Source organism: Cotesia glomerata, linkage group LG6 (genome assembly GCF_020080835.1).
Source record: "Cotesia glomerata isolate CgM1 linkage group LG6, MPM_Cglom_v2.3, whole genome shotgun sequence".
NCBI lineage: Eukaryota > Metazoa > Arthropoda > Insecta > Hymenoptera > Braconidae > Cotesia > Cotesia glomerata.
Genome location: NC_058163.1, coordinates 22,053,674 through 22,072,975, shown reverse-complemented (window position 1 = coordinate 22,072,975; position 19,302 = coordinate 22,053,674). Strand labels below are relative to the sequence as shown.

Sequence of the window (19,302 nt, the reverse complement as noted above, 5' to 3'; positions counted from 1 at the left end):
AAACCCCGAGTAGAGCCAAAGAGTTTCAGTCCAGAGTTTGTTGTTCTCGAGCAATACAGAGTGGAGCTGAATAGTCTCTGTTTGACTACATCAGCACAACGCGCAGCCGCTCTCCACGCGAATCATCTCCCAGTAGCAAAAGCACCACCAGAAAAGAGAAAAGAGTCTATCACCTCTCAGACTCAGTGTATCAGCTATCTACCATAAAACCGCGAGCTTTGTGCACTCGACATTTTTGTTAAATCTATAACAAGATTAAATAAACAAGATCACTGTTAGCTTCTCATTTCTTCAGCATTTATCACAGGTAAGTTTTAATAATAAAGTCAATAATAATAATAATAACATTTCATACCATTAAAAGCTCATCCGACTAAAAATTTATTTTTTCAATTAATTTGCAGATTAAGTGAGTGATTAATTTTATTTAACTAGTTATAATAATTATAACACTGAGTCTATTCATCAGTTTCTTCTTCCCGATTGTTATCATTATTATTAATTCTCAGCTGTAATAATTATATTTACTCTCTTATTGGTAGAATGCTGCTGAAATAGTCATTGATTTTCTTCCATATCTTTCTTTGTACGCTAATATCTCCGTATATTGCCACTAAATATTTATATTTATTACTTTAATTATAAATATGTTTATTAATTTAAATTATCAATAATTAACTGATAGTGCAGTGAACATGTGGATTAAAAATTACTGCTAACAAAGCGTATATCAAAATAGATTGAGAAAAGTAACCTTTTTAATGTTTTTTTTTTTTATTTTATATTTTTTAGCCGCTCAACTGGGAAAATTTAAATTCGGGTCAGTGAACAATACGCCGAGAGATAGAATAGTCGATGCTGTAGAGAAGAAATATATATAAAAGAGTAAGAGTGCTGCCAGCAGCTGCTACTCTTATCTCTAAATATCTATTCTCTAGATAAGACTACTCTGGTTACATTTTAAGGGATGGGGTTTGTTGCGCAAATCTTTTTACTGTTTTTACAATCCTATTTGTTGATATTTCTCATTTTTATTCAACATTTTTTTTATTTCTTCTTTAGTCAATATTAAACAAAAAATTATTTAATAATTATTAATGGAGTTAAAACAATTTTATTTTTTGTTGATATTCCTTCTGATTTTTTTTATTTCTTCTTTAATAAATATTAAAAACAAAATTAATTAAATAATTATTAATGAAATTAAAACAATTTTTTTGCAATCTTTTTTTTGATATTTCATTTTATTTTTTTTATTTCTTCTTTAATAAATATTAAACAAAAATTAAATAATTATCAATGAAGTTAAAAGAGTTTTTTTTTACAATTTTATTTTTTGTTGATACTTCTTCTCATTTTTTTTTATTTCTTCTTTAATAAATATTAAACAAAAAATGATATAATAATTATTAATGATTTAATAATTATTAATAAAGTTAAAACAATTTTTTTACAATTTTATTTCTTGTTGATATTTCTGCTCTTTTTTTTTTATTTCTTCTTTAATAAATATCAAACAAAAAATGATATAATAATTATTAATGAAGTTAAAACAATTTTTTTTCAATTTTATTTTTTGCTGGTATTTCTTCTCATTTTTTTTAAAATTTCTTCTTTAGTCAATATTAAATAAAAATTAATTAAATAATTATTTTAAAGTTAAAGCAGTTGGAATAGTAACTAAAAAATAATCAGAGATTATAGGGCTTATCGATCCCAGCTCACTCGTGTATATAACCAACACGCGGTTGATTATTCACTTGTTCTCTTCTCGCTGTACCATGACAATATTCGTCACTAAATATAAATAGATTAAATATATTATCATTATTGACCTTGATAAAATAAAATAACCAATCTATTTTAGTATTTTAATGAATAAAAAAAAAAAAAAAAAAAAAATAAAAATGAATTTCAACAAAAAATTAAGGATTGTAAAAAATGAAAGTAATAAATTTTGATAAATGTTTTAGATTAATAAAATAAAAGGTGTAGTTGTGGTTTTTATTCAATTGCAACTTGATGACTTGCGTCAACTAGTCCGATCGTTAACCCCGTGCCGGAGTTGTCCGAGTATTTGCCAACGAAATAACATATCATACATCTCGTTACAGTATATATATATTTATATATGTTCTGTACACATGGATGGATAAATTTGTTTCAGCTGTACTCTCAGCTATTTTGTACGGATTATTTTTCAGTCCGTCTAGCATACCATTTAGATTACATTGTCAACGAGCCGTAACAGCTCTGGGTTTTATTTTAAAATTTATAAAAAGTATATAATATGTAAAAACATCTATGTACATTAAAGAAAAAGAGTAAAGTTAAGTAAAATAATATTATATTGAATAGAAAGAGGAAGAGATAAAAAGACGATAAGAGTATAAAAACTAAACAAACAAAAGTTTTAAATGGACATGAAGAAGAATATGGATTTAATAATATTTTTATATTAAAAGTAATAATACTTTATTTGGATAGTGGATTCTCCATAAAAGTATTGAAAAAAAAATTTATTCTTTATTTTTATTGTTATTGTAGGATTACTTCAAGATCTTGTTGAGATTCTTTCACGTACTTGTTGACATTCCTTTAGTCGTCTTTCACTTTTGGTTTTTTAGAACTGTAAGAGCACTTGGGAAGAATATAGACAAAGCCTGTAATTACGCTCGCATTGTTATTATTTGTTTTAATTAAATTATTTGATTTTTTTTTTAGAATTCAGGGAAGAAATTGGGAAGAGGAGATTGAAAATCATACAATATATCAAAACATATTTTGCTATTTTATTAATGATATTTATTATTTTAATTAGGCATTATTAAATAAGAAATTATAATAAAACTTCAGGTCTTGAGATATAATATGTAATAAGGATCAGGTGAAAAGACTATCAATATCTTCAGATATTTAGTTTGACAGATAAATAATACAATCATTTAAAAAATTAATTATAAATAAATTAATATAAAAATTATAATTAATAATTATAAATAAATTAATAAAAAATCAATACTATTACTGATAAGTAAACATCAGCAACTAATAACAAATAAATTAAATAAAATCACAAGCAATAAAAAATTACCTCGAATATTCTGTCAAAACATAGTCATACCAATAATCATTACAAAAAAATTTCTGAAGTACAACAATAAGGTAAAGGGCCCAATAGCGGAACGACGAAGACCGTGTATCAGTATTTATTATTTTAAAATTATACAGGCAACTTTGAAAAAGAAATAATTTAATAGATCGGTTGAAACAAACATTTAGTTGTGTGAAAACAAATTCAAATATAAGTTTAATCAAAGTTTAATAAATAAAAAAAATGTTTTTCGAAAAAGTCCAAAAGACCCAGTACCGGAACGCTAAAAATGACTAGCCCTAATAGCGGAACATAGTTGTCCCAATACCGGAACAGTGAATCATAAAAATTTCTCCAAATGCTAAAATTATGCTTCATCTAAATTATAATGAAGTTAATGATTAGTTGAGGAATTAAACTTATTAAAAATAGTATTTAATTATAAAAGAGATAATTTTATTTATAAAAAATATAATTTTTATACTGAACATTTATTATTCCCTTTGACCTTTGGCATCTTAATAAAACCTGTACACAATTTATTAATTGATATATAAATTTAACGATGAATATTTTTTCATAGTGTGAAATACTCTTGAATTAAATAATATTTTATGAAAAAATATATCATTTCAATTTGTTAATACAAATAAACACAAAAAAGTTTGGAAAATCCAAAAGTGCACGCCTCATAACGCTCATCCTTTTTTAAGAAAAAAAAATTGTGTAATTGATTAAAAAAAAAAAAAATTATAATGAAGTAATTTCTTACAGAGTATTTTTTTTTTTAAATATCAGCGCCCTTTTTTTTTGTCATATGCGCACGCAATCTAAAAAAATCTAGCTTGATCAAGTGGCGCCATAGTTTTCACGTGACAAATAAGAAAAATTTGTTTGTCTTTGTACGATTGTATCGTAATGAATTTTAATAAAAATTCAATTTAAAAAAAAAATACGTAAACTAGGCTACTGATATGAAATACGGACCCAGTTCATCGCATTCTAAAACTAATAAAAAAAGTCCGGTCTTGAAATATCAATTTGTTCGGGAGTAATCATTGGTACATCCAAAATGGGGTGACATCCGGACGTCCACGTAAAATTTTTTTCAAAACGTTTTTTTTTTCAAAATAGCTATATGAAATGATTTTAGAAAGTAAAAGATGGTTTAATTTAAGTGTTTTCTCCGTGTACATCTACTTATATTATTGTATAAGTGTAATATGATTGTAATAGAGGCATTTAAAGATCACAAAATTGCTTGACCTTGACGAGTCGAGTATAAAGCACAACCTCACGCGCTTCGCGCTATGAGGCGTGCAATTTGGAGGTTAAACTTTATAAATTAGTTTTAGAGAAAAATATTAACTACAAAAATTTAGTTTTATTTTTAAAACTGAAGTTTATGCATATTTGATGATATTGTTATAACAAACGTACGCACTGTATTAATTATTAAACCACAAATACTTTTTTTATTGCACTAAATCTTGCTCTTTAGTACAATACACTGCATGTGTCAGGCGGCAGAGTAAACATGGCAGTCTGTTCCGGTACTGGGTCGAGCTAATTTTAAGTGTACCAATAGACGAACAGCAACAATTAATACTTTTAATTAATTTTGTTTTTATAAACACTTAAGACTGTGAATTCTTAATAGCTCTACGAACACATAAAAAAAAAAAAAAAATTACTGAAAAAGTTGCTTTTTAAATTTTTTACAAGCTTAAGACTACTGACTATTTTATTAGCAAATTCCTTAAGGAATCGAAGTAAGTCATAGGACTCAGCTTGGTCCGATAACTTTTATTTTTTTTTAATATTTTTGATAGACTTGTAAATTTTGCTTATATTTTATTTCATACCCAAAACATTGAGATTTCGAAAAAATAAAAAAAGTTTGGAAAATCCAAAAGTGCACGCCTCATAACGCTCATTCATTTTTTAAGAAAAAATAAATTGTGTAACTGATAAAAAAAAAAGAAAATTATAATTAAGTAATTTCTTACAGAGTATTTTTTTTTTTTTTAATATCAGCGCCCTTTTTTCTTGTTATATGCGCACGCAGTCTAAAAAAATCTAGCTTTATCAAGTGGCGCCATAGTTTTCACGTGACAAAGAAGAAAAATTCGTTTGTCTTTGTACGGTTATATCGTAATAAATTTTAATAAAAATTCAATTTAAAAAAAAAATACGTAAACTAGGCTACTGATATGAAATACGGACCCAGTTCATCGCATTCTAAATCTAATAAAAAGTCCGGTCTTGAAATATCAATTTGTTCGGGAGTAATCATTGGTACATCCAAAATGGGGTGACATCCGGGCGTCCACGTAAAATTTTTTTCAAAACGTTTTTTTTTCAAAATAGCTACATGAAATGATTTTAGAAAGTAAAAGATGGTTTAATTTAAGTGTTTTCTCCGTGTACATCTACTTATATTATTGTATAAGTGTAATATGATTGTAATAGAGGCATTTAAAGATCACAAAATTGCTTGACCTTGACGAGTCGAGTATAAAGCACAACCTCACGCGCTTCGCGCTATGAGGCGTGCAATTCTTAAAATTCCACATCATACTCAACAAGATATAATATAATAATCCTGAAATCGTTCCGGTACTGGGTCTCGTTCCGCTATTGGGTCTTTTACCTTACATGTGTACAAAATTCTCAACGTCAACCAGTTCATAAATAAATAGTAGTAGATAATACAGCTCCAAATGTATAAGAAATTATAATTTTTAAAGGGGGAAGTCCATGTAAACTTTTCAAAAAATTAATTTTTTTTCAATAATCTGAAAATATAGTATGTTGAGCATGTACTGATGAGAGGAAAAAATAAAATCTCAAATATTGACGAAGTTATAGCTATTATAATGGAGCGACCAGAGTGCGTATTGTAGTGCGTACTATAAATTTAAATGCGATTATCTCGAAATTGAATTTTTAAAAACTGCTCGTGTTGTAATTTAAAAAGTTATTGATCGATTTGTTTGAAATTTGGTGAGGCCTTTCTCTATATTACTACCAGAAGGACAAACCTAAAATTTCAGATATTTTGCGTTGATAAATTACTTTTTTGAGGTCCAAAAAATAGCCCCAAATTCTGAATTTTTTTTCAAAAGATTAATTTATAGTGAATTTTATACTTTTTTTTTGTATTTTAAAGGTTTATCCTTGTCATTAATATGTTCTAAAAAGAAAACACTTTAATTTTTATCCTGAGCCTCCATTTTGAAAGGAAAAAAAAATTACTTTTGTACTCTAGAAAGGTTCAATAAATTTGTGTTAAAGTTAAAAAACAATAAAATTATTTTATCATCTTTAAAAATATTTTTAAGAAATGAACGATTTTGAGGCTTTTACATGGACTTCCCCCTTAAAAAAAAATTTATAATTTATAATTTAAAGAATAATAAACTAATTAATAGATGTATAATTTTTAAATTATCAATGGATCTATGATATCTATAGATCCTTCATAAACATATCCAAGAAGCTCCTTTTGGGATCAAATTAATCAAACTAATCAAGTTAATTTAAATAAATTTATTATCTCTCCTTTTTCTATTTTTTTTTAGTAATCTGATAAATCTCACCGGATAAACTGTAGTATTTTTGACAAATCTTTAAAATGTGAAATTGTTATTTCTTCATTTTTCTCGAAATTATAAATAATATATTTTTCCATCTTTTTATTCTAATCTCATGGATGTATATTGCCGATTAGCGTTTTCTAAATAAATAAATAAATTATGTAAACTAAATATAATCCTTTTTTTTTTTATTGGTAGGTACAATGAAGCTGTGGTGGAGCTTAATATTGCTGCTGGGAGTTGTACTCTCAATAATGGCAATTACGGTACAAGCTGAATCCGATGTATGGGAGGAAGAAGATGACAAAGAAGTACTCGTGCGAACTGTACGAGGTACTAAAGACCGTGGTACGTTCCATCATAATATTTTCACATAATTTATTTTATTATAGTCATTTCATTTGATGCACATTTTATTATTATGAGATACCGAGATTCGTTATTCCAATTAATTAATTTATTCATTTATGTTTCAAGAATATTATTTCAATTATTTATACTTTGTACTCTGAAATTGAGTTTAAGATTTATCAGAGATTTTATAAATTCCATTTTAATAATGTACAGAGATTTTTTTTTTATTATTAAATAAAGTTTCATGAGATCAATGTTATTAAAATAGAATTTATTTAAATTTATTCTAAGGATCATTTTAAAATATCCGATATTTATATTTCTTTTCTTCTTTGATATTATTATCCTCGTTATTCATTTCATACAAATATACAAACAAAAAGTAATATATATTTTTAAAGTATCTTTTAATTATATTTTATTTAATAATTTTTAAATTAAATTATCATCTTCTTTAATGAATTTTATAAAAAATCATTTCTTCTTTTATTTTTAAAAATTTATTTTAAATATTTTATATTTTATAAAAAATATTTGTTTCTTCTTTCCATATTATTATTATTATTATTATTATTATTATTATTATTATTATTACTTTACTGTGTATGAATATCTTTGAAGTAATAAAAATAGATAGTTATGTTTATACTTGTTCTCAAAAGGATTCGATTTCCATTAAATTGAGTACAACCAACATTTAGTCTACTTATAAAATCATGTACATAGATATTTTTTATTTTTATTTTTAATAAAAATACTCAAATTTTCTGTAATAAATACAAGAAAATTTATGACTATAATTTTATTTCTAAAACAAAGTAAAATTTTTAAGTGATGTATTAATTTTGTTTATAAAAGAAGTAATAGTTTATTTTTTATTGTAGCGTCAGGAAGTAATGGATCAAGTTGTAGATATTCAAAAGGCGAATGGAATGAATGCGATCCAAAAACAAATATGCGATCACGTACTTTGAGTTTGAAGAAAGGAGACAAAACTTGTGAACAAACTAAAACAATTCAGAAGAAATGCAAAAAGGGCAAAGGTAAATAAAATATTTATTATTTTTATTTATATTATTTATTATGTCAATTTAAAATTATTTAATAATAATTATAATTCGTTATTTTGAAAAATTATTACTATTATTATTTTCTTAAATGCCAAATCAATAACAATAATAATTTATTCATTTAGCTCACAGCTATTTTTTACAATACTCTTACATGTTTTTTCTTATAATTATTAACCAAATTTATCACAAATATCACAGTACTAAGTATTGTTATAATTTAACTTATTAAAAGGTCCTATGTTCACAGATATATATTTTTTCAAATCAATTTAAAAATTATTTATTATATTTTCATTTCTAATTAAATCAGCTAGCTTATTATACCAAATTATGTCTCTGTAAACAATAGATTTCTCAGCAATCAGTGTTCTCGTACTTACTATTTTAATAATAACTTATTTTAATAATAATAATAACTAGCAATCTTGCAGTCACTATGTGACTGCCGTGACTTGTGAACTATAAATAAATAAAATTTTGCTTTAGTAAATAATGACTTCTGTTAAATTGCACTGTACTTTCTTAAATATTGACGTTTTTAAAGATATAAGCTTATCCCGATGTTACACTCATCAAGAGCTTTCATTTGAGTACCCACATGCATTTTGATATATTTTTCATATATTAATATATATTATTTAACATATATTAATATGTATAAATATATAAAATATATGAAAAATTAATGTAGGTACTTAAATGAAAGGTCTCGATGAGTGTAACATCGGGATGAGCTTATATCTTTAAAAATGTCAATAGTTCACGAGATATTTGTTAAATTGCACTGTACTTTCTTAAATATTGACGATTTTAAAGATATAAGCTCATTCCAATGTTACACTCATCAAGAGCTTTCATTTGAGTACCCACATGCATTTTGATATATTTTTCATATATACATATATATAATATATATAAATATATGAAAAATTGATGTGGGTACTCAAATGAAAGGTCTCGACGAGTGTAACTTCGGGATGAGCTTATATCTTTAAAAATGTCAATAGTTCACGAGATATTTGTTAAATTGCACTGTACTTTCTTAAATATTGACGGTTTTAAAGATATAAGCTCATTCCGATGTTACACTCATCAAGAGCTTTCATTTGAGTACCCACATGCATTTTGATATATTTTTCATATATACATATATATAATATATATAAATATATGAAAAATTGATGTGGCTACTCAAATGAAAGGTCTCGATGAGTGAAACTTCGGGATGAGTTTATATCTTTAAAAATGTCAATAGTTCACAAGATACAAGGTCATTTCTTAATTATGTATCTAGAGATAGAGCATTTTCAAATGCAGTTTAAATACTTATCATGATAAATTGACTATCGGTGAGAATGACATGAAATTTTGAAAAGGCACAAATTCAAATCAAGACCTTCGCAATGATACTAAATTTCACTAAAAAAACCGATTTTATCATTTGACTATCCTAGACATAAAATTTTTCTTATTCTCTCAATAATATAGATAATAACAATATTAATAATAATTCGCTATTTTGAAAAATTATTATTATTATTTTTTGTTTTTTTGTGAAATAAATTATTAAATCACTCGCCTTAACAATTGTGTGGAACAGACATTAATTAAAATGTTAATTTAACTATACAAATAATTTTTTTTTTATTCTTTGTATTAATTGGTTTTTTTAATTAATTTAATTAAAATGTAATTTAGCGTGTCGCTATGACAAAGGAACATTCAGTGCATGTGTAAATATGTCAATGACACGAGTGGATAATTTAAAAGCCAATAGCGATTCATCATGCGACCAAACGCGTCGCATTACTAAAAGCTGTAAACCAGAGGCTGCAAGCTCGAAAAAAGTTACCAAAGGTATTTTATTTTTAATTAAACCTAAATATTTATCTGTCGTTTAATTATATTTAATTGGCAATTGGTTTCATTTTCAGCCGATCGCAATAGAAAGACTGGAAAACAGTAAACAGTCAACATAAAGCTGTACAATTAAAAAAAAAAAAAAAAAAAAAAAAAAATTAATCGTAAGCCCGTCTTTTTTTGGCAATCGATAATTCAATAGCGTTATAATATTATATATAAATATCATAATGTTATATATAAATATAAATATATTACTGACTGACGCACTAAAATATAACAAAAAAAAAAATACAAAAAAAAAAAAAAACAAAAATAATAATAAACATTTATAAGCCATGGCATTTATTTTACAGAAGATATTATACAAAAAAGAAAAAAAATAAAAAAAACTATTGTTAACGTTTTGACGGTGAGAAAAAAAAATTTTTTGAATTTTTTTTTACTCGATACAATAAAATAATGTACAATAATATATTATCATTATTATTGAAGTAATATATACTTTAAAAGTATAGAAAATATTTGTCTTTAATCTCTAAATCTTGAAAAAGAATTTTTTTGTACTCATTATTGATTTTAAAAAGTGTTAATAGTTATTAACGAGTGACAACGACATAATTGAATAAATAATCTGTTTAAATTTAATTAAAACTCAATTTTATTGAGCATTAAAATCAAATTCAAATTACTCAATAAAAAAAAATAATAATGATAATAATAATAATAATAATAATTAATATAATAATATTAACTATTAATAAAATATTCGATAATAATCTTTCAACTTTATGATACAATTGTATGCGTTACAATGTTTAGTAACGAAATTAAAAAAAGAAAAATAAATTTATGGACATGTACTCAATACTACATTACTTTTATGTAGTACTAAATTACATATTTAACACCATATCATTGTAACAATTAATAATTTAAGATTAAAGCGTTTAAATTAAATCGTGATTTAAAATTCCATATATTCTTCATTATTGTATGTACAATAATATACAATAATGGTAATTGTAATAACTTTAATTGTGAAAATTAATGAATAATATCATTTATTAATTAATTGATTAATAATATTAATAAAGCCGTATGTTAATCAGTGTTATTCAATGCATTGTAACATAGCGCAAAAGAAGAAATAATCTTTGTGCCATTTAGCAGTTCTTTTTATTATAAAATGACAGTAGAGTCAACTATTACACTATTAATTAAATTTATAACAATTGTAATATTGTTATTAATACTTTCTTTTTAGATGCGTAGAGATTAAATCCTGCTATAACCTTAGACGGTCTCACTTGCTACTCTAATTATTGTTTTAATGATAATTATGAATTCCAAGTTAGACAACTCATTCCATCATTCGACTATTTAATTAATAAAAATATTAAATTAATCAATAATTATTAATAATTAATGTATTAATTAAATAAATCTTGTATAATGTAATTAACTTACGTATTAAAAACATGTAACAATAATAAGATGTTGTCAATAAAATAAATAAAAAATGTCATTTGATTTCTTGTTTATAAAATGAAGACTAATTAAAAATAAGAATAGCAACCTTGTAGTCACTGTGTGACTGCCGTGACTTGTGAACTATAAATATATAAATTTTGGTTTTTTCAATAATGATTTTTGTTAAATTGCACTGTACATTCTAAAATATTGATGTTTTTACAGATATGAGCACATCTCGATGTTACACTCACCAAGAGCTTTCATTTGAGTACCCACATGCATTTTGATATATTTTTCATATATACATATATATAAATATATGAAAAATTGATGTGTGTACTCAAATGAAAGGTCTCGATGAGTGTAATATCGGGGTGAGCTTATATCTTTAAAAATGTCAACAGTGCTCAAGATTCAAGGTAATTTTTTAATTATTGATATTTTTAAAAATGTAAGCTCATCCTGATGTTACATTCATCAAGAGTTTTCATTTGAGTACCCACATGTATTTTGATATATTTTTCATACATACATACATATATATATAAATGTATAAAATATATGAAAAATTGATGTGGGTACTCAAATGAAAGCTTTCGATGAGTGTAATATCGGAATGAGCTTATATCTTAAAAAATGTCAATAGTTCTCAGGATACGAGGTCATTTCTTAATTATTGATATTTTTAAAGATTTAAGCTCATCCTGATGTTACACTCATCAAGAGCTTTCATTTGAGTACCCACATGCATTTTAATATATTTTTCATATAAGGTAAAAGCCCCAATAGATGATCATGTACCAGTATATGATCACTCCATGTATTTGTATACCTATATTTATGAATATAGATATACAAATACATGGAGTGATCATATACTGGTACGTGATCATCTATTGGGGCTTTTACCTTATACATATATATATATATAAATATATAAAATATATGAAAAATAGATGTGGGTACTCAAATGAAAGGTCTCGATAAGTGTAATGTCGGGGTGAGTTTATATCTTTAAAAATGTCAATTGTTCTCAAGATACAAGGTAATTTATTAATTATATATCTAGAAATAGAGCATTTTCAAATGCAGCCTAAAAACTTATATTAAATTGACTATCGGTGAGAATGATATAAAACCTTGAAAAGGCACAAATTCAAATCAAGACCTTTGCAATGACACTAAATTGTATGACTATCCTGGTCACAAAATTTTTCTTATTCTCTTAATAATATAGATTAAATTCATTAAATATAAATTTTAAATATGAATAAGAAATATTATTAAAAAAAATATCATTAATTTCTTCTTTATAAATTGAAGATTATCTAAAAATTTAATAAATAAAAATTTTAAATCTAATGAGGAAATTTTATTATTTAATGTTAAAAAACTTATCATTAATTTTAATAATCCTTAATTTATTATTTCATTATATTCTTCACAATAAAAATACAAATAAAAGTGTAAAAAAATCTAAAACATTGGCATTATAAATATTAAGAGATTCAATAAGCTCTATGTAAAAAATTACATAATGGACGGAACATTCTCATTAATTATCATAATAAAATATAAAAGTGAGTTATAAAATATCTATATAAAAGGTACGTGATGAGGCCACTAGTTAATTTTTGTTTTTCAAGCCACTGATTCCGAAATTTCTCGGGCGTAAGCCTGACTATTTTCATCTTCCTCGTTATACTCTTTCCGCTCGTACCGCGAGTCCTGACCTCGTCCGCAAATACTAGGCCCGTATTTGATGAGAATCATTATCACGCCGACGACGAAGAGCGTCAGGCAGGCGCTGGCTGGCCAGAATATGTGTAAGCCCATTTTATGACGTACTAATTACTGAAGACTTATTAATTACCAGAGAGTAGATTAATTTGAACTTTAAATATATGTTTAAGAGACTTGAATTAAATGTCACTCTCTCGTTTTTGTAATTCCATATATTCTTGGGGCAGCGGTGTGTCGAGTCTTGAGTCAGGGTATGGAATTTCTTCGTCCCCGACTACTGAAGGTGGGTAATAAAACTTTTCGTCGATTATTTGGTGCTTGATGCGATGGCTCAGTTCTGATAAATCCAGAGGTGGGTTTTTGTGAGGTGTCACTACCCAGAGAGAAGATATCCAGCGATTTCCTTTAATTTTTTAAACAAAATAAAATTAGTTATTTTTTTTTAAGAAGTAATGTTAAAAAAAATTTTTTTAATTTTATAAAAAATCAATTACAATAATAAAAATACTTGAAAAAATTTTTTTTTCAATTTTCACATGTGGAATTTTTAAATTAATTTTTTTTTTACAATTTTCAAGTTAGCCGCCATTGTTAATTTTTTGATATGTTCTTTTTAAATTACTAAATTAGAACTAAATAATATTTTTAAAAAATTGTACTTATAATTTTTTAAGTTTTTTATAAATGAAATTTTTTTGTAATAATTTTTTCAATAAAAAAAAATTCTAAAAATTTTTAGATGTCGGCTATCTTAATTTTATGAAAATCAAGTTAGCCGACATCTGAAAATTAAAAAATTTTTTCATTGAAAAAATTATTACAAAAAATTTTATGAAAATAAATTTAGCAAAAAATAAGATAAAAAATCGGCATGTAGAAGTTTAAAAAAATGAAAAATGCAATTTTTTAAAAATTATTTTTTGGAACAAATTTGTTTGTTAAAAAAAATTAAAAAATTCTCTAATGACTGCTAACTTTACTGTCGTAAAATTTTTTTTAAAATTTCATTTGTAAAAAACTTGAAAAACTGTAAGTGCAATTTTTAAAAAATATTTTTTTGTTCTAATTTAATTATCGAAAAAAAATCAAAAAATTAAAAATGTCGGCTAACTTTATTATTATCTTAATTTTCATATTTTTTTCATCGCTATAAAATTATTAAAAAATTTATGTCAGTTATCTTCAGTGTCTTAATAAATTTATTGAAAATGCCGGGTATAAAAAATCAACAATCTCAATTGTTGTTATTCACCCGAGGATGGTATTGAGTGCTCATACCGACAATAATGTGGTGAAAATAAATTTAATAAATAAAAATTTAATGAAAAATTAAATTAGTCTAACATCAATTTGGATGGGGGAAAATGGCTTTGAAATATAGAACTCTTTAATTAGTAAAATCACCGATCTTCGGAAAAAATGAAAATTGTTATTATTATTATTATTGTAAAAACTAAAATAAATAATTACCAGTATGACGGTCGTTCCAATAACCGTTATAGGGCGAACACCAGCAGCAGATGATATTAAGGATGAATATAGTTCCACCTATCAAAGAAACGACAGCAATTATTGCATAAAAAGGTGTGAAATCTCCATAAATATGTTCTGTAAAATACGTGTTGTTTTTATACAACTCGCGGTCGTCCAAAACTGACATTTTAAAATATTATTAATTTTATCACTTACTTCTGAAACATAAATATTAATATTTATAAGTTTACATTAAATAACTATATATTTATTATTTGTGTAAAAGCTAACAAGTGGTTACTCACGTACAAACCGCGCCCAATGATGGTTTTAATAATTTTACGTTTTTGTAATTTTAGTTTTTTTATTTTCAGTCACTGTGGTTCGGTTACATATTAATTGTATGTAATAAAATTTGATTCTTTGGGGTAAGAAGGTGCAAAAAAATGAATTTTTAGATCTTGTAAACGTGCAACTTGATTACAAATTGTAAATTGTAAGTTGTGTCCGTTGACTAAACGATACAATAACGATAGTAGGGACGGGCGGGGCGCGCTATGGTGGGAAAGAATGCATGTGTTCTATAGTTTGTTTATACAGTTGATTTTTAAGCTATAGATTATTTAATTAAAATTTTTTTATTTTTATAAGTAACAATTATTATTTTTTCAAGCTAGATTAAATCATCAAGATCCAGATCCAGACTTAAAATTTCTTCTTTATATTTTTTATTATAAATAATACCGCATATTTTTATGAAAATTTAATTAGCCGACATCTGAAAATTTTTATAATTATTTTTATTGAAAAAATTGTTCCCATAAAATTAAAAAAAAAAAAATTCACATGTAGAAAATTTGAAAAATTATACGTGCAATTTTTTTAAAGTATTTTTTTTACTTGCAATTTAATTGTTAAAAAAAATATAAAAATTTTCGAACGTTGGCTAACTTTAGTATCATCATATTTTTTGTAGTTATTTTTTTATTAATTTTATTATAAACTTAAATTTTTTAATTGTTTTTATTAATATTTTTATTTATAGCCATTGGACGTTTTCAATATGACATTTAATAATTAAAATAAAAATAGTAAATTCAATAATTATTATATTTAGTTTTTTTTTTTTTTACAAATATTAGTATAATTTTGTTTATTTATTTTTTTATTTACTCAAATTTTTAAATTATTACTTACAAAAATAAATTTCTATTTTTTGACCTATTTCTTTTTTCTTTTTCATCTAGTTTGGCGCATGCGCACATTGAGCGTTATCACACAGCTGATCCATGTGTCTACAGAGTATCTACTGTAAATAATAAATAATAACACCAAAAACAATAAAGTAACTCCAAAATTTATAAAAGAAGAAAAATAAATTGTTAGAATACTTTGATTAATTGAAAATTGTCATTTCTTCACTGAAAATTAAAGTTATAAATTTGTACAGCTGATTTTTTTTTTTAAATAAATTATTAGATTTCAAGTGGAGTTGTAGGTTATAATTTATCAAGTAAATTTGTTGATAATAACAGATAAATTATTTAATATTTTTTAAAATGAGTACCTCAGAAGAAGTGCCTGTGAAAATAGAATTTAAAAAGAAGAAACGTAACATTCCATTGAGGACAAGAAAAGTTGAAAGTGATGACAGTGATGATGAAAAAAATGGTTCAGTTATGTATGTATTTATTTATTTAATAATAATAATAATTATTATTATTAAAATTATTTTATAAAAATAATTAAATTATTTATTACAGGAGCAAGATTGAAGAAACAAAAATAATTCAAAAACTCCGTGAGAAACCCAAGGGAGTTAGTGTTATAGGTTTAGCTCTTGGACAAAAAGTCAGTGGTGATTCTGTAGTTAATGTAAGAATATTTTTTTTTTAATAATTATTTATAAAATAAAATTTAACTATCACTTTACAATTTTTTAGTTTTCTTTAACAAAAAAAATTTGTTCCAAAAAATTATTTTTAAAATTATGCTAAAGTTTATATTAAATTGAATTTTATTTAAATTAATTTTTATTTTTACAGTCATCAGATCCGTTTAATGTCAAAACTGGTGGTATGGTTAACATGGCAAGTCTCAAAAATGCTAAAGTCAAAGATGATGCCTATGACACTGGTATTGGTACCCAATTTAACGCAGAAACTAACAAACGAGATGAAGATGAAGAAATGTAAGTTATTTATTTAATTATTTATATTATTGAGAGAATAAGCAAAATTTGGTATTATTAGAAAAGTTTTGACCTGGAGGTGAGCCTTTTCATGGTTTCATATCATTTTCACCAATAATCAATTTATGATGATAAGTGTTGAGGCTGCATTCGAAAATGCTCTATCTCTAGATACATAATTAAGAAATGAACTTGTATCTCGTGAACTATTGACATTATTAAAGATATAAGCTCACCCTGACATTACACTCATCGAGACTTTTCATTTGAGTACCCACATCGATTTTTCATATATATATATATATATATATATATATATATATATATATATATATATATATATATATATATATATATATATATATATATGAAAAATATATCAAAATGCATGTGGGTACTCAAATGAAAGCTCTTGATGAGTGTAACATCAGGATGAGCTTATATCGTTAAAAAAGTCAATAATTAAGAAATGACCTTGTATCTCGTGAACCATTGACAATTTTAAAGATATAAGCTCATCCCGACATTACACTCATCGAGACCTTTCATTTGAGTACCCACATCAATTTTTCATATATATATATATATATATATATATATATATATATATATATGTATATATGAAAAAAATATATCAAAATGCATGTGGGTAATCAAATGACAGCTCTTGATGAGTGTAACATCAGGATGAGCTTATATCGTTAAAAAAGTCAATAATTAAGAAATGACCTTGTATCTCGTGAACCATTGACAATTTTAAAGATATAAGCTCATCCCGATGTTACACTCATCGCGACCTTTCATTTGAGTACCCACATCAATTTTTCATATATTTTATATATTTATAAATATATATATTTAAAATTTATATAAAGATATAAGCTCCGGATGAGCTTATATCTTTAAAAATGTGAATAGTTAAAAAATTATAGTGCAATTTAACAAAATTCATTATTTAATAAAGCAAAATTTTATTCATTTATAGTTCACAATTCACGGCAGTCACATAGTGACTGCAAGGTTGCTAGTTATTATTAATAATATAATTTTAAGTTTCCTCTTTCAGTAAATTTATTGAGTCTTGTGTAAAAAATATTTTATTACTCCAATTTTATTTATAAATATTTTCTACCAGGTTGAAGTACATCGAAGAAGAGTTGACAAAAAGAAAAAATACTTTGAGTAACAATTCAGACAATCCACAAGATAGTGACAAAAATAATTACTGCTCGCCTGAAGAAGCAGCTTTACAGGCAGTTCCTGAGCATTTAAGACTGAGTTCCACTCAAAAGAGCGAAGAAATGTTGTCCAACCAAATGTTATCCGGAATTCCTGAAGTTGATTTAGGAATAGAGTAAGTAACTAAAATTAAACTTGGTAAAATTTTTAATTCTTTTATAAAAATTATTTCATTTATTTTTTTTAGAGCCAAGATAAAAAACATTGAAGCTACCGAGGAAGCAAAATTAAAATTACTGTGGGAAAAACACCGAAAGCAAGAAGGGCCGTCGCAATTTGTACCCACTAATATGGCCGTGAATTTTGTACAACACAATAGATGTAAGTTTATTATAATTATTCGTAATTAATTAACTTAATTTAATTTAATTAATTGATTAATTAATGTTTTTTTAATAGTTAACATTGATGACAATGAAGCGAAGAAAGCGAAAAGGGATTTATATAATAAAAGAAAAGCTGAAGAAGATTCAAAGAAAAAAAATAAAGAAGGAACTGATAAGGCGACGGATGATTATCATTATGAGAGATTTAAGAAACAATTTAGAAGATTTTAATTTATTAATTAATAAAAAGAATTTTTTTAGCAAATTTAATTTAATTATTATTGTAAGTAATATTTGATAACTAATAACATGAAAATTAATTTAGCAGATATTTAATAATTTTAAGAATTTTTCTAATAAATAAATTACTGGATAAAAAAATGAGAAAAAATTTAATAAATTAAAAATTCAATTTTTCAGAACAAATTTTTATGATATTAAAGTTAGCTGTCACTTGACCATTTTTTAATTTAATTCAACAATAAAATTTGTTCCGAAAAATTATTTTTAAAAAATTGCATTTTTAATTTATTAAATTTTCTAAATGTCAATTTTTTTTTATGCAGTAATTTATTTATTAGAAAAATTCTTAAATATCTGCTAAATTAATTTTCATCAAATTTTTTTGTTAAATAAAATTAAAAAATGTTCAAGTTGTTCAAGTGACAGCTAACTAAAATTTATTTTAAAAAAAAATTAAAGTTCAAAGATTAAGCATGATAATTAATACTTAAAAAAAAATATTTGAATGGTAATAAAATAATAATGATAGTAAAAATTTCATCATTTGGAGTAATGAATAAAATCAATCAATATTTTTTAAGAAGAAAAAAAAATTCAACGCCTATTGCGTTATTAATTTTTCTCCTTAAAA

The 19,302-nt window shown here is 24.4% G+C and overlaps 3 protein-coding genes across 3 annotated transcripts; 2 read left to right on the top strand and 1 right to left on the bottom strand.

The window, feature by feature from the left end:
* Nucleotides 1–10,138, top strand: LOC123267708. Its single transcript, XM_044732506.1, has 5 exons — nt 1–307; nt 6,892–7,041; nt 7,932–8,090; nt 9,819–9,977; nt 10,055–10,138. The coding sequence occupies exons 2-5, from the start codon at nt 6,897–6,899 to the stop codon at nt 10,084–10,086; spliced, it is 495 nt and encodes a 164-aa protein (XP_044588441.1). The 5' UTR covers nt 1–307; nt 6,892–6,896; the 3' UTR covers nt 10,087–10,138.
* A 2,828-nt stretch (nt 10,139–12,966) lies between these two features.
* On the bottom strand, nt 12,967–13,292 carry LOC123267709. The gene has a single exon (XM_044732507.1). The coding sequence runs from the start codon at nt 13,290–13,292 to the stop codon at nt 13,098–13,100; it is 195 nt and encodes a 64-aa protein (XP_044588442.1). The 3' UTR covers nt 12,967–13,097.
* A 2,810-nt stretch (nt 13,293–16,102) lies between these two features.
* LOC123267705 (telomere length and silencing protein 1 homolog) lies at nt 16,103–18,686 on the top strand. Its single transcript, XM_044732503.1, has 6 exons — nt 16,103–16,353; nt 16,436–16,547; nt 16,718–16,863; nt 17,999–18,217; nt 18,290–18,423; nt 18,502–18,686. Exons 1-6 carry the CDS (start codon nt 16,232–16,234, stop codon nt 18,657–18,659), a joined length of 891 nt encoding a protein of 296 aa, XP_044588438.1. The 5' UTR covers nt 16,103–16,231; the 3' UTR covers nt 18,660–18,686.
* Nucleotides 18,687–19,302: the final 616 nt, after the last annotated feature.

Coding starts and splice junctions, on each gene's coding strand:
- LOC123267708 (XM_044732506.1), top strand. CDS start 6,897: ATGAAGCTGTGGTGGAGCTTAATATTGCTGCTGGGAGTTGTACTCTCA. Junction 8,091..9,818: donor GAAATGCAAAAAGGGCAAAG/GTAAATAAAATA, acceptor AATGTAATTTAG/CGTGTCGCTATGACAAAGGA. Junction 9,978..10,054: donor CTCGAAAAAAGTTACCAAAG/GTATTTTATTTT, acceptor TTTCATTTTCAG/CCGATCGCAATAGAAAGACT.
- LOC123267709 (XM_044732507.1), bottom strand. CDS start 13,292: ATGGGCTTACACATATTCTGGCCAGCCAGCGCCTGCCTGACGCTCTTC.
- LOC123267705 (XM_044732503.1), top strand. CDS start 16,232: ATGAGTACCTCAGAAGAAGTGCCTGTGAAAATAGAATTTAAAAAGAAG. Junction 16,354..16,435: donor GAAAAAAATGGTTCAGTTAT/GTATGTATTTAT, acceptor TATTTATTACAG/GAGCAAGATTGAAGAAACAA. Junction 18,218..18,289: donor GAAGTTGATTTAGGAATAGA/GTAAGTAACTAA, acceptor TATTTTTTTTAG/AGCCAAGATAAAAAACATTG.